The sequence below is a fragment of the Hakea prostrata genome, chromosome 3, assembly GCF_041222555.1.
Source record: "Hakea prostrata isolate BN-2017 chromosome 3, UWA_Hpros_2, whole genome shotgun sequence".
In the NCBI taxonomy this organism is placed as follows: Eukaryota; Viridiplantae; Streptophyta; class Magnoliopsida; order Proteales; family Proteaceae; genus Hakea; species Hakea prostrata.
In genome coordinates this window covers 6,212,855-6,227,612 of record NC_142602.1, presented here as the reverse complement: position 1 = coordinate 6,227,612, position 14,758 = coordinate 6,212,855, and the positions used below count along the sequence as shown (strand labels likewise).

The 14,758-nt window shown below is 37.2% G+C and overlaps 2 protein-coding genes and 1 pseudogene across 4 annotated transcripts; 2 read left to right on the top strand and 1 right to left on the bottom strand.

The window, feature by feature from the left end:
* Nucleotides 1–89: 89 nt before the first annotated feature.
* Nucleotides 90–1,456, top strand: LOC149020378 (hypersensitive-induced response protein 1 pseudogene; annotated as a pseudogene).
* A 1,672-nt stretch (nt 1,457–3,128) lies between these two features.
* On the top strand, nt 3,129–8,743 carry LOC149020377 (hypersensitive-induced reaction 1 protein). Of its 3 annotated transcripts, none has more exons than XM_089148490.1 (6): nt 3,129–3,422; nt 6,066–6,259; nt 6,875–6,995; nt 7,079–7,170; nt 7,337–7,433; nt 8,101–8,743. In XM_089148490.1, the coding sequence occupies exons 2-6, from the start codon at nt 6,071–6,073 to the stop codon at nt 8,460–8,462; spliced, it is 861 nt and encodes a 286-aa protein (XP_089004616.1). In that variant the 5' UTR covers nt 3,129–3,422; nt 6,066–6,070; the 3' UTR covers nt 8,463–8,743. The 3 variants fall into 3 exon arrangements, with proteins under 3 accessions (XP_089004616.1, XP_089004613.1, XP_089004614.1); XM_089148487.1 differs by having other exon boundaries at nt 3,129–3,443; XM_089148488.1 differs by lacking the exon at nt 3,129–3,422 and adding an exon at nt 3,469–3,834.
* An 810-nt stretch (nt 8,744–9,553) lies between these two features.
* LOC149020376 (mitochondrial outer membrane protein porin of 36 kDa-like) lies at nt 9,554–13,297 on the bottom strand. Its single transcript, XM_089148486.1, has 6 exons — nt 13,120–13,297; nt 12,953–13,020; nt 11,890–12,000; nt 10,989–11,075; nt 10,286–10,494; nt 9,554–10,135 (listed from the first exon to the last, which is right to left on the bottom strand). The coding sequence occupies exons 1-6, from the start codon at nt 13,166–13,168 to the stop codon at nt 9,829–9,831; spliced, it is 831 nt and encodes a 276-aa protein (XP_089004612.1). The 5' UTR covers nt 13,169–13,297; the 3' UTR covers nt 9,554–9,828.
* Nucleotides 13,298–14,758: the final 1,461 nt, after the last annotated feature.

The window sequence follows — 14,758 nt, the reverse complement described above, 5'->3', positions numbered from 1 at the left end:
TGCCACAACTTTTGGCATCAAAAATCCCATTTTCCTTTGCCCGTGTTAAGGAATTGAAAAGGCTTTTTGGTGTTTAAAATGAATCAAACATGAATGAGTATATTGAAAACACCCTAAAGGTATGTGAGAAAAGCCCCATTCGAGGTGAGCTGAATTCTTGTGTGACTTCTGCTGAAGATCTCATTGATTTTGTTGTTGAGAAATTAGGTCACCATGTCCAGACATGGAGTACTAAAAGCATAGAAGGATCTTACGAGAATGTCAAAATCGGAGTTGTGAAACTTGTATATGGAAACCTCTCTCGACCACCAGTTATATGTCATAGTATGCCATTCCCATTTCAAGTCTATTATTGCCATATATTTCAAAAAGTAAAAATATATGCCGTTGATCTACATGCTTCAAAGAAAGTAAATCATGCAATCATGGCATGCCACTATGACACATCAACTTGGAACCTGAATCATCTTGCTTTTAAAGTGTTGGGTTTTGGCCCAGGTCTAATTGAAGTCTGTCACTGGATAAATGAAAATGGAATTGTTTGGACAAAGAAGCAAGCTTGAGAAGCATTTGAAGATCTGGTCATTTTATAATTCTTATATTTGTATTATGTGTTGGTATTTATGATATTTGAAAGATAAGTGATGATCTATAAAAGTTTATAGCTTATTATCATGTCATTGAAGTCTCAATAGAATTCTATTCAATTGCTCATTATAATGGATGACAATTTTTTTTTTATATAGAAATATTGGATGATAATTTGAGATTGGAAGCTCGAATGCTGCCACCTTTCTTGTCCGCATATGGTTATGAGATTGTCCAGACACTTATTGTGGATATTGAACCTGATGAGCATGTAAAGAGAGCAATGAATGAAATAAATGCAGGTAATTATTTGAGGGTTGAGGGTTGAGGGTTGGCATGTTTGCTGACAGATGCAGCTCTGTAGGATGAAAGACCACAACCTGGGTTATTTATGAAGATACACTGGATATGTGAAATGAAATTATGAATTCACTATTTCTTTTTTCGCGGAATTGGTCAGCTGAATCACTCATGCAAGCACTGATTATCCTATAGTTGTTGCTTGTGGGGGTGATTTGTCTGTGAACGCCACAACACCGGCCAGATTGAGACTGGCTGCAAATGAGAAGGCTGAAGCAGAGAAAATATTATTACAGATCAAGCGAACTGAGGGAGATGCAGAGTCCAAACATCTGGCAGGACTTGGTATAGCTCGACAAGGCTGGCCATTGTAGATGGATTGAGGGACATGGTATTGGCATTCTCTATGAATGTGCCAGGAACAACAGCGAAGGATGTGATGGACATGGTTCTAGTAACCCAGTACTTTGATACGATGAAAGAGATCGAAGCATCATCAAAGTCATCTTCAGTTTTCATCCCACATGAGCCTGAAGCCGTGAAGGACATTGCCTCACAGATTAGCTAGCAGGAAGAAGGTCTTCTTCCTTCAGGACTCAGCTGTAAGATCTATGGTTTTTGCCGGAATGGATAGTTTTCTAGAGATTATTGCCAGTATAGATAGATATCTAGGTTGTAGGCTAGTTGCATGGTGGTGTATATTGCTATTACATGTAAATATATGCAAATATGGAAGCCAATCCGAGCTGATCAGCAAGACCAGTCTGTATTTCTTGGTGGAATGATGTGCATCTTAGAATTTTCATTATATTAACCGTATGTTTATATGTACATGATCAAAAGCTTTATATTGTGGTATATATGGAGAGGACCACAATCATATATTTGAGCTCTAATATTGCCAGGAATCTGAAACTTTATCTTCTGCTGTTATGTACCTATCATACGATTATTTGGTTAGCCTTGATATCTGTGCATTTCCACACAGATAGGTGGAAATTAAAGCCGTCTTTTGGCATGCTACATGATATCATACACTAAATTTCAGGGGATAACTGGGGTTTTTTCTTCTTTTTTTGGGGATGCTGGGGAAGAGGATTTCAAACGCCAAAGAGATTTTCAAGTGTTGATCTCGCATTTATAAGGTGGTGGTCTATATGCTTGAATCCCCTTGAAAAAATAAAAATAAACTAATCTAAACAATTTCCTATTGTCTATATGGTCAAAATCGGACCATGCTTTAGTTATGCACATGATTGTTATGCAGTAAGTACATTTTAGTCCTTCGGATTGAGATCTTGTCGAGATTTCGAACCCTACCATTGATATTCTAACGGGCGGATTTCAATCTCAACCGAAATTTTGCTGAACCGTTATGCACATTAAATCTGCATGACTCATGCACATTAAATATGCATGATTGAAGCAATTTCGGTCAAAATCACAGCATCCAGAATTTGGTGTTGTGTTAAGTATATTTTTGAAACCTTTGAAATAATAGGTAAAAAAAAAAAAATTCTCTCTCAGTTTCAATATCTTCTTTGCCTAATCATTTTTTCCAAATTTTTGTATGGTCAATTTTTCTCAAACTTGTCCTATCCTAACCATGCATTTTGACACAAAATTCTAAAAATTCACCTGAAAGGAGTAGTCATATTGTTTCTACAGACAATCACGCAAGAGGTTGTTCTCACATAAAAAATATTTGGGTAGGCTCTTTAGAAAAGTAAACTTCCAATTAACTAAGACTTCAAGAACCTAAATGTTAATTGACGTGTTATTTTCAAGTATTCCTAGCAAGTAACATGCGATGAAAAAAGGTAAAGGATAAGCTTCTGAATTCAAATCTACTGTAAATAACTTTATCATCGATCTTATCTCTGATCAAGAAAATTTTAAGTTATGGTTAAATTGTTCACAAGTTATAGAGTTTGATTGTAAACAAGTTGTAATTCAAATTTAAATAATATTAATATAAACCTCTTAGTTAAGTATGAATTCCCTTTCAATTGAGTTATCTCTCAAATAAAATTCTAACTCAACAATTAATTGTGTTAAAATTATATTTTAATTAATTTATTAAATATTCTAATTATGAGAGTTGAAAATTTTCTGCATTTTCATGGAAACTGCAACCTTCTATACCTAAGAAAAGTGGTCCCACCACCGTTACCTATCTCTATCAATGGATGGGTGGAACATCTTTTAATCGCAGGCTTTTTTTTGTAACCCTTTTCTTTATCGAAGAATATCGTTCTTATTTCCTTGACCCGAATGGGAACTGGGAAGTCCAACAATTCCAAGCAATCCAAAATATCTTTTTTTTTTTTCAATTTGTGGAATGCGTCAAACAGGGCATCTTTCGATCGAGATATTATTGTTTACGCGGAGTTGAAAAATCAAAAGTGTGTGCCTCACCTCAACTTTCGCCTGCAGATTTCTCGTATGATGCTATTGTAGAGGGAAACGTAGGGAGAAAAAACGAGGAGAAAATATCTCGACGAGGTGGATATTTGAAGTTTCACAGAAACTACGTGCGTCTACTTTCGTCTCCCGTAAGCTTCTCTGTTTTTCTGATTTGGGCGATTTTTCTTGATTCATTTCACCAATTCTATCCGTATATGGGAATTTTATGCGGGTCTTTAATTTCATTTCATTTTTTTATGTTCAATTCCTATATCTGACGGCGGATTCTTTCTGGGTTTTATCTGATATAGTTGACATTGTGAATATCTACTCAATTTTGGAATTTAATATATATATTTTTTGTTATCTTAATGATTTTCAATGTCTTCGAAATTTCTTCTATCTTTATCCTCTGTTATGGTTGTTGAGCTATATAAACGTGAATCTATTTGTCAGACTTGATATCTGTTCCTGCATTATTGTTGGCGTTCAGTTTTTCTCTTCGCCCCTTAGAAATTCCGTTTGTTTGATTGGTCAGGGGTAAGTTGGTTTGTCTCCTGTTACTTCTGTAGTTGACACCTTTACTGAACATCATTTCTTTTTCTTTCGACTTTCTAATTTCCCAGGTACTAAAGATTAGTTAAGTTGCTCTGCCTCATATTTGTTGTGATCTTTAGTTGAATTGCATATCGTTGGGAAATTGGTTCTCGTCTTAAGTTCATCATGTATTTGTGTTTGACATAATTTGCCTTGCTTTATCTGACTCGAATTTGAAATTTGTGGTATTCAGCTCCGTATGTTGGGCAATTAAGAAGGGGAACTTTCGATCTAGAGTTTGTGTCATTGTCGGCTACTCCTTCCCTCAACTATTTTAATTTTCTATCTCTACTAGGATCCATGTTGCTGAGCCCATTAAGTTGGAACAAGGCAGAGTTGTGTGGAGGCAATCAACTCCAGGGTTGCAGCTGAAACTTTTCCTTTCTCTGAGGGGTGAGAGGAGGAGTCCGACTCCTCTACCTCCAAGGGAGGATAACCCTCCACCCCGACCCCCTGCCACCATACATTCAGGGGATCCACCTTGTCACCGTTCAGAGGTGCTGCCTCTCTTGAATTGTTTAGTGGAAAGAAGGGGTGGAGGATGTTGTGATAAATGAATCAGTTATTGTTCCAATGGGAATTTCAAGAAATTTGTAGTCTTTTATTTATTTATTTATTGGGGGTGGGAGCATGGATTCAAAGCTTCTGATGCTGTGAGCTGGTAGCAACTGCTTCCATATCATAGTTCCATAATAGCTGAGGGGTGGCAATGGCATATTATAAGTTTGTTTCCCCCTTTCATGTGCTTTTCATTTTTGGATCAATGATGTTTTTGGTTGCATATGTGATCTGAGTTTCAAGATACTTGAAGTCTTTTATTTTTTTCATTTAGTTGGGATGGGCTTGTGGATTAAAGGCTTCTCATACTACGAGTTGGTAGCAACTGCTTCCACACCATAGTCTCTGAAAAAATTCTGAAAATTCCTGCATGCTAAAAATTAGGTAGAATTTGAAACCTCATACTAGAATTTTAAGAAAAACTAAAATTCCAGCAAGCTAGCATGCACAAGAACAGATCAAGAACCGAGAATACCAACCTGGTTTGATGGTGGATAACGAGGAGGTTAATAGAAAAGATAAGTGAAATGAACCAACCTTCTCACTTGGAACTAAACCGATACTCAACCATTCTCATCAACTCACCAAGGAATACTGCATCACATGGCACCATTCTGAATCTCATAAAATATTTAGGCAGCAATGTCAAACTTAATCCAATATAAAAACTGTGGGGAGGCTCTGGGCCTGTACATCTCTAAATTGAAACTACTAGGATACTTTAACTTGGCAACAGGAATTTCCCTTAATAGATTATGAAACAAATTAGCAAGCAAAGCTGAATGAGAGCTCCCCAACTGTTGGACAGTGAGAAAGGTTTCATTTAATCTGTACACCATCCAATAGATTTTCACTCAGATAAAGGGCTTATAAAGACCTAAACCATCACAATCAGGTTCTTGTGGGGAACCAAATCCTGAATTACAGGACATCAGATTTGAACCAAAAGCAGCTCAAAGCAGAACTGTGAGCTACTTTTCTCGCATGGCTGCTGCTGCTTGTTTTTGGTACTTAAAAAAAAAATACCTATCTTGCTGCCAATACATGTCTGTTTGAGTAGTTTTCCAACTACTGTAGCTTTGGGGCCTGCCTAAAAACTTATAAAAAGAGATTGTTCGTGTGCTTTGTATTTTTTTGAATAAGTTATATTTTCCTCTGTTTTTTCTTACATTATTTTCTGAGATGCATTTGAGTTGCTAGGCATAGAAACGAAAGCTTCATTCTGTTAGGAGAGAAATTTATGGTCAACATTTGTTTTGTCTTGCCTGCGCTTGAATTTTGGGATATCTGCACTCTTAGTTTGTACCAGCTACAAATTTGATAGTCTTCTCTAATATGCATTATGGTTGTTGATAATCTCATTCACTGCTAAGAATTATGTCCCTCAGTGTTTCCTGACTCTTCCAATTGGGATCCTATGAAGGATAAACCAATATCTTCTTTATAAGGATCATCAGCTTAGATGAGTGGTCTTGCTGGTTGAATTTCCATGAGATAGAATATGCTGCTACTAGATGAACTAAATTATTAGGTTTGAAAGCATGAGATTCTCATACAGATTTTTCCATGACATGAAAATTGCTAATATAAACATCTTGTTGATGGTTTGAAACCAGGGAGCATGGGCAACCTTTTCTGCTGCGTTCAAGTTGATCAATCCACAGTAGCTATCAAGGAGACATTTGGGAAGTATGATGATGTGCTTGAGCCAGGATGCCATTGCATGCCTTGGATCCTGGGGAGCCAGGTAGCTGGGCATCTCTCCCTTAGGTTGCAGCAGTTGGACGTCCGTTGTGAGACCAAGACGAAGGTTTTTTTTCTTTCCGATTCCCTTATTCATTTTTTAACTTCATTCGTTTACTAAGTCATGTATGTCCATCCAAAAGCTCTATTCAGTAATGCTTGTGCCACATTTCTGCTCTGTTTCTACACCTGCACATAGTCACACCATATATATAGGTGACAACCTCTATGTGGTTCCGAAGATAATTCTTGGTTCAAATGAGTTTACTCTACACATCTGACTATCACGTCTGAAGCATCTAAGATACTTCACCTAGTGCTGACTCCTATGTTGCAGATTGTAGTTTTTAATTCCCTGTTACAGATGGTTACATGTCCGTCACAAACATTTTCATCCAAGCCTTGCTTAGTTGCTTCAAAACATCATTTACTAGAACATCATGGAAAGCAACAAATATTCCATGCTAGCGCTATCCAAAACCCTACTTATAGTATTGCTAGATATTTCTTTCTTACTGAATTTAACAAAACCCTAATGATGCAAACAGATAAATGATATGATGGATTTAGTTTCTCACTAACAATGACTGAGTGTTGATTTTTTTTTATTTATTTCTTATTTTTTTCTCCCCTCTTTTTCCAATCAATGAGTTGATCTTTATTCTTGTTGGTCATTCTGCAGGACAATGTTTTTGTCAATGTTGTTGCATCTGTGCAATACCGTGCCTTGGCTGATAAAGCCAATGATGCTTTCTATAAATTAAGCAATACCAGAAGCCAAATCCAGGCCTATGTTTTTGATGGTATGAAGTATATACTAGAAAAAAGTATTGCATCTGTATCTGTACCTTGACTGATCATTTTTTACTAATATTACCCTTTTCAGTAATCAGAGCAAGCGTTCCTAAGCTGAACCTAGATGATGCTTTTGAGCAAAAGAATGAAATTGCAAAAGCTGTAGAAGATGAGCTTGAAAAGGTGAGTTACTTGTTAGAGAAACAAAGTTTAAAATAGGAGAATGTGAATGAGTATCTGGTTGTGGGAAGGGATACCCATGAGTCAGTCCTCTATTATGGAAAAGAGTTTTTGTTTTGCTACCCTTTATTTCACTCTGGAAGCTAAAATTTTCCTTTACGGTTCCCAGGCTATGTCAGCTTATGGGTACGAGATCGTGCAAACTCTTATTGTTGATATAGAGCCTGATGAGCATGTGAAGCGGGCAATGAATGAAATCAATGCTGGTAATTACCTTTTATCTTGGCTGATCTTATTGATAGTTTTGTTTGAATGTATGCGACAATCCTAGTTGTGGTTTGTGCACGTGTTGTAACCCAACTGTCTTCCTTTTGATGCTGCACTTGCATGGAGAGAGAGGAATAAAGAATTTAATGAAATCTTCTTGGCCTGCTGATAAGCAACTACATTTAAGGATTCATCTAGCCAACCTAGATATATAGCAGTAGAGACCTCCTAGGTTAGTCATAGGCCCACATATGTGGTCAACCAAAACTATACCCCTCAGTGTAGATGGGACAGCCTCATAATACCAACCATCATCTAATTGAACATTTAAAGTAGAAAATCAACATGTGAGATTTTGGTAATGCCATGTGGCAAAATTCAGTTTTGATGAAATTTCCTTGCTGAGTAGTGGTAAACTATCAATACACAGAGATGGCAAACTTAGCTTTGTAAACTTGGATTCGTTTGATAGGTGATACTTTCAATTAGCCTTTTGAAGTGATACTTCTGTTTGGTGGTGTGAATAGTAGAGCAACAATGGCATACCTTTAATATTTTGCATGAATCCATAGATCAATAGGTAGGATCAATTTGGCCAAAGAGGGGGGGGGGGGTTTGGTTTGATATTGATAATGATAATTTTCTGAGCATCAATTTTTTGTTCAGCTGCAAGGCTAAGGGTGGCAGCAAATGAGAAGGCAGAAGCTGAGAAGATTCTTCAAATTAAGCGTGCTGAGGGAGAGGCTGAATCAAAATACTTGTCAGGGATGGGTATTGCTCGTCAGCGCCAGGCTATCGTGGATGGTTTGAGAGACAGTGTATTAGGTTTCTCAGTCAATGTTCCAGGGACCACTGCAAAAGACGTAATGGACATGGTCCTTGTCACTCAGTATTTTGACACCATGAAGGAAATTGGCGCTGCATCCAAATCATCTGCTATTTTTATCCCTCACGGACCTGGTGCTGTTCGTGATGTTGCAACCCAAATTCGAGATGGACTGCTTCAGGGAAGCGCAACTCATCACTAGTTATGATACTTGCAATGTTTGGATGTAAATATGTCATGAACTTATTCACCAAAGCAAAAATCTCTCATGACCGTTTGCCACCTTATGAATGGTTTGTTTAGTTCCCAATATTTTCTCTTGCTCGTATATTTGCTTAATTTGGTATTGAAGTGATGTTGGGACATCGATACTTATTTGTTAAAGCCCTAAATCAATAGAATTACACGTCCTGTGATTGTTTGGTGTTTAACCAGTGTTTAGCCCTGCTTGAAAGTAAATGAATATGAAACGTTTGAAAACAAGTCATCCATCTAGATTTTTTTACCTTGAGTTTTTAGTACTTTCAGCGCTTATGTTTGAAAACTGAGAATTGAAATCGTGGGAAAAAATTCACTTGCTCAATAATTTAACACGCTTAATTTTCACTATGATTATTAAAGTCTGTTTCCCTCTTTTTTTTTTTTTGGTAAACAAGTCTGTTACCCTTTCTTTTTTTTCTTTTCTTTTTTTCTTTTCTTCTCAAACCTACTGTCACCTTCGAAATTGGGTGATCAGGTATCACACTTTACATGCAATTTGCCAATTTGGCCATACATTCATGTACTAGGGTTGCGTCGTACTTTCCAGTATTACATCAATTGTTCATCTAAGATACTCTTTTAGGGTTTCCAAGCAAATGATTACAATTCATGAAAACGACAACAGAATCACTAAGTTACAACGTAAACATAATTTGCAACCAAATAATTAAATTATAAATCGTAAATTAAAATCTTAAATAGACTGAAGAATTCGGATGATGCACCCAAGAGGGTGGCAGACCTGGGGTACTTGAAAGGCATATTGTTTGTTAAAGGCTTAAAGCTACGCATCTGGTATAAGCACCACTCGTCTGTGCATTACAACCAAATAGGAAGAAAAAAAGTCTGAAAAGACATAAGAGGTCTCTTCAGCCTTCCTTAGTGGGACACGACTCAGAAGGGGAGAAGTGCAATCCCTTCTCATGCGAACCATAACAAAGACCAGTTTTTCATTTTTTTGGGTAAAGAACAGTTCACATTTCACTAGATTACCGAAAAGTTTTTGTAAGAACACAAACAGCAACAAAAGAATTGAAACATTGTAAAACCACCGCTTAACCGTATTTTTGTCCTACAAGCAGGAACAAAGAAAATTTAACGTTTTTGACTCTGGTCCACGCTGCCAGCTACAATTATTTTCCACATTCCCGATATATTGAGAAATAAGGGAAACATCAGTTGACGACAGTAACATGGCTCACCTTATTGCCCTCCACACCGAGATGAGAGCATACTTCTTGCCACTCCTATAACCACATACTTTCTCTGCTTCCTTCTTCAACAGATGTCCCCAACCCTGAAATGGTTTAGGGCTTTAGAGCTAAAGCCAGGCCAATCTTTGCACTTTTTTCAATGGCCTTGGCGTCCACTTCTCCTGAAATGGTGAATAGGGACTTAGGCCGCCATTCATGCTGGATAAGGGCATTGACCTTTCCAGAGTTGTTGATTCGAGCCTTCACTGCAGTCAATGGATCTAGCGCATGCTGGGTTCCAATAGTCAAGGTGTTTTCATTGTTTGAGAAACTATGACTCAGCTCAGCACCAACAGCTGTGTTTGTCAAGGGGCTCACAATGTGGTAGTATGAACCAACTAAGTTGTCACCTTTGTCGTTCCTGGGAAAGAAAAATATACAAACAACATTAACAAACAATGATTTACCACGATGCCTCAGCGCAATCTTTTCGCTCAAACTCCTCTTATTATCTGATGGAAGTCTTACACATGACACGAAAAGCAGCAAAGAAGACAATAAAGATACTCACAGGTGCAGGGAAGCAATGAGATCAGCATTCGTGAAACTCAAGGCAGAATTGTATTTGGTGAAGTTCCCAGAAGCAGTGTCAAAGGAGATCTCAGTCCCAACAGCAACAGTGCTATTTCCGACTACACCAGAAAAGTTTACAATGGGGTTTGCAGTCAACCCTATGTTCGAGGTGATACCGGTGTAGTCATGCAAGTATTGGAGTTCCAACTGTGACAAGCACCCAAATATTCAACAATCAACATAACCCACATAAACAAACACAACTAAAATTAGCAGATTTATGATACCTTCATATACAATCAACAAAATAAGACTTCAAAAGACTACAGACGTCTAAATTGGTTTTTGAAAACAACTGCCATCACTAAGAATCCATGGACATATAATCTTTTATACCTTAGTTGTCAAGGACCTCAAGGCGGCAACCTAAGGCAATGCCTTGACAGCTAAGCTTTATAAATAATGACCAATTCCAGCAGTGAATAACATCAGAAGCTTCATATGCAAGAAATTACAATTGCAAAACAAACAATCTCTCATCAAAATGTTCTCAATCCAAGATACATGTTGCATGAATAATTTCAAAGCGGCTATGATTAAAAAAAGTTTATCGCAGGCTATGGAAACTAAGTAATAGGCAAATATTGGCAAAATCCCCAGTACAACTCAGTGGTAAGAAAAAAGGAACGTGGATCTCTAACCTTGCCGGACCTTTGATCAGGAACGATGAAGCTAAAGATTGTCTTCACCCCAGGAGCAGGTTCGTCAACAGTAATGGTTGTCACAAGCTGCGAAATTCATGCAAAAAAAGAAAAAACAACAAACTAAGCACAGCATTAAACAAAAACAAAAGAGAGGGAAACCAAACACAGTACCTACTGTTATTGTATTTACATGAAATCATGTGTCAAACTGGAAGTACGAGCTATATGAGGATATAAGAAACATAACACACAGACAAAGAAAGCTTGTTCCCTGCTTCCTCTCTGCAATACTACATGACACAACTGTGGATAACATCACTCAAGTGGAGGATTTCCCATGTCAATGTGCACATAAGGAAGACATATGAAAGACTCATGCTATGCTTGTTGCAACCTGGTTACATCATTACTGCTTAATACCCATGTTTCTGAAGAAAGAAATCACATCTAAATGCACTATAAATGCATACTCCAAGTTCACACTAGCTCACGTGGCTTCTAACATATGCTGCAGAAATTTCTTCCTAAACTGCCTGTCAACCCAAAATGAAAACAAAAAAGCCATCAAATTAAACTACTACACCAAGGGTAATCGACCCCAACTACTAGACAATGACTTACTACCTCTTGGACCTGACCAGCTTGCCAAATACTCTACAGATTGGAAGTGAAGTGCAGTCAAACCAAATAAGGTAAATGAATATTTACGTGTACACAGTTTGTCCACAATAGACATCAACCATAGAACAATAATCAGAACTTGAAAAATTCATAATCAACCTAATAGATATCCCCTAACAAAAGAAACTGTATCCAATTTTCGCCAAGACACCTCACAAAAAAACATTCAAAATGAGATAGAAAATTCAATAATTAGTATAATTAGACATCTAATTACATTTGAGTTCGTGTCCACTTTGATGTCAGTTGTGATGTTCTTGTTCTTAATTTGTGTGGCGACATCAGCCAAAAACACATCACCTTTCTTAACACCTGTTGAAGTAAGAGCCTGCAAAAGACAACAATGAGAACCAGTAGATTAATGAACTCAACAACATCATTGAGAAACTAAATAGAAGGAATGACAAAACACCATATAAATAATTAAGAGTCAAGTTGCCTTGAAAAGCCTTGTTGATCAGATTAAAAGCGTTTTGCCACTATACAAATGCAATAAGAAACTGTAGCCATTAGCGTTGAAGCAGATACATTATGTAAACATCAGGGTGAAATTCTGCTTCCGTCTCCCCAATCCAACACTGATTCAACATCATAGGCTCCAAAATTCCTGGTTTGAGCCCTAGTATAGGCAAAAATAGCCCTACCGATTTCTAACTGCAAACCGCAGCATAAATGAAAAATATGTTATCCAATACACTGAACATTCTTAAGTTCCAGGACACGGATCCAGATGCATTTAAGACGGCTGCTACAGTTAAACAGCCAATCGTAACGACTAACAAATGCAGAGTAAACATGTGATTGAATTCCCGTGCAAACAAATCAACCTATTATCTTGTCAGACAATCATGAAGGAATGAACAACCACATCAAGATTTTTCATGATCGTCAATTATGCGTTATTGGAAAAGAAATAAATACAATAGCAAGAGAAAAGGTAACGACCACAGTCGACTATGTGGTCATGGCAAGATAATAGAGAACCCCCAAAATTATTCAAAAGTTCATAAAAATAAACGGAATTGGCAAAGAGCAATTAACATCAGTAGATAAAAGGAAGGAAACTAGATATACAGAAATGCAGTTCAGAGTAAAATTCCAAATCTCCATATCGACTTCCGACTTTAATTTTCAAGAAGTAATCGGTAAACGAAGTGAACATCAACGATCGATTCGACAGTAACATGAAAATAAGAAGTCTAATAAAATGGTAAAACCCTAGCTAACCTAAAATTGAACTGGAACAACACAAAATAAAAAAGAATAGCTAGGACACTCACAACGCCATTCGCAGTGTACGTTGTAAGAGTGAACTTCTGGTCGCTGTGGTAGTCTTTGTAGAGAAGATCTAAACAACAACAAAAAAAGGGAATAAAAAAAGATTTCACCCTTAAGGAATGCAAAGAAAAGCAAAGATCAGAGCAGCGAAGAACATATTAATATCCACCTCTAGCCCTCTTGCCTATATCACTGTAAAGCCCTGGTCCCTTCACCATCTTGCCGTCCAAGAAAATGGAGGTCGACAATTAGGAATATGGAGAAACAGTGAGAACGAAACCAGAAGATTACACACAGAAGACCTTTGTTCGAATGGAAAGGGAGAAATGAATAAATAAACCCTAGTTTCGTCCCAACCAAGAAAAAAAAACGAAAAAAAAAACAAAATCCTAATTTCGTCAGCGTTTGGTTCCGGATGCTGGAGGGGCTGGTCTGTCGCTAAGGAGAATCTGGACCGTCAGAACAATAAGTATCAAGGAGCAGCCCTATTACAGCCGTCGATTTATCGTTGCGCAACAGATGGAGATGGGAGAGCAATTAGGTGTGACACACTGACACGTTCGTCTGCAGCATCAACGATTTTATCATTTCGGGATGATAAAACTTATCGGAAACGGTATTACCGAAACATCAGTATCAACGGGGAATTATTATTTTTAAAGTTTTTTTATTATCATGTGGTGCAAATACGACGGATTGGAATCTTCCACTGATATTTTAATCCTGAAGATTATGATAGGGTGCGTGTTGGTACTTAGCTACGCCGCAGTCGATAGCCCTATCTAAGTGCCACGTGTCATCCGGAAGAGAAGACATGTAAGATATCTTCCACGACATCACTCTTTGAGATACGGTGGAAGGGGTTCAACCGCAATGGCTGATGCCTTGTTCGAGGGCATCTAACTCGGCGGTTGAGCCAGATAGAGCAAGGATGAACCGGAACAGAAAGATCATTTTGGTGTTCCTATTTTCTATTATAATAAGGCATGACCAAAGATGATTTTTCTTTTCTTTTTTTTCTCAGGTGGAAACCAAATAATAATGCACGTTACACATAATGCGTTATGTGTCATTCCCCTTGAGTTGGCAACAAATAAACAAGTTTTTATTGATCTAAACTCTCTTATTTGGAATATTCTCTACACTGTGGTACAAGTCTTCAACGCATGTCAAGCATGTAGAAATTGAAATCCACTATATCAGCAGGCAGAAGATTGTGCTTCGTTTACACCCTTATCATCACATATTTAAGAAGAAAATTTACTTATGGTCTAGTTTATTAATATTTATAAATAGATCATTTTCTAAATGAATGATGAAACTATAAAAGGTGTAAGGGGGAGCACAATCCTCTACCGATCAAAATAGAGGATCTCGACTCAACAGACATTGATACTTATCAATATCACTCTCAATACATTTTTTATTCTTTGTACCGTGTGTTGTTAATGGTAGTGATGGATTGAATGCACTTCTAAGCTATAAGAGGTTGAATAGGACTTCAGAGGATTCATTCACGGGTAAAAATAATAACAATTGTGTAGAATGAAGTTTGATCCAAGATGGATTTCATGCATTTTTCACTAAATCAATCGGCTTTAATCTCGAACCAGGTTTCATTCCTCACAATTCAGTTTGTAAATTCTGAATTAATCAATAGCACGATCAACTAATTATTATTGTGCAAGAGATAATTTATTTTTATTTTTTTCCTATTTTATTGCTAAGTTTCTTTTCCATTTTATACCTAGGATAGTTGGTGTTTGTTTCATTATTTATATTTCTATGCAATTTTAAGTTCATAACAT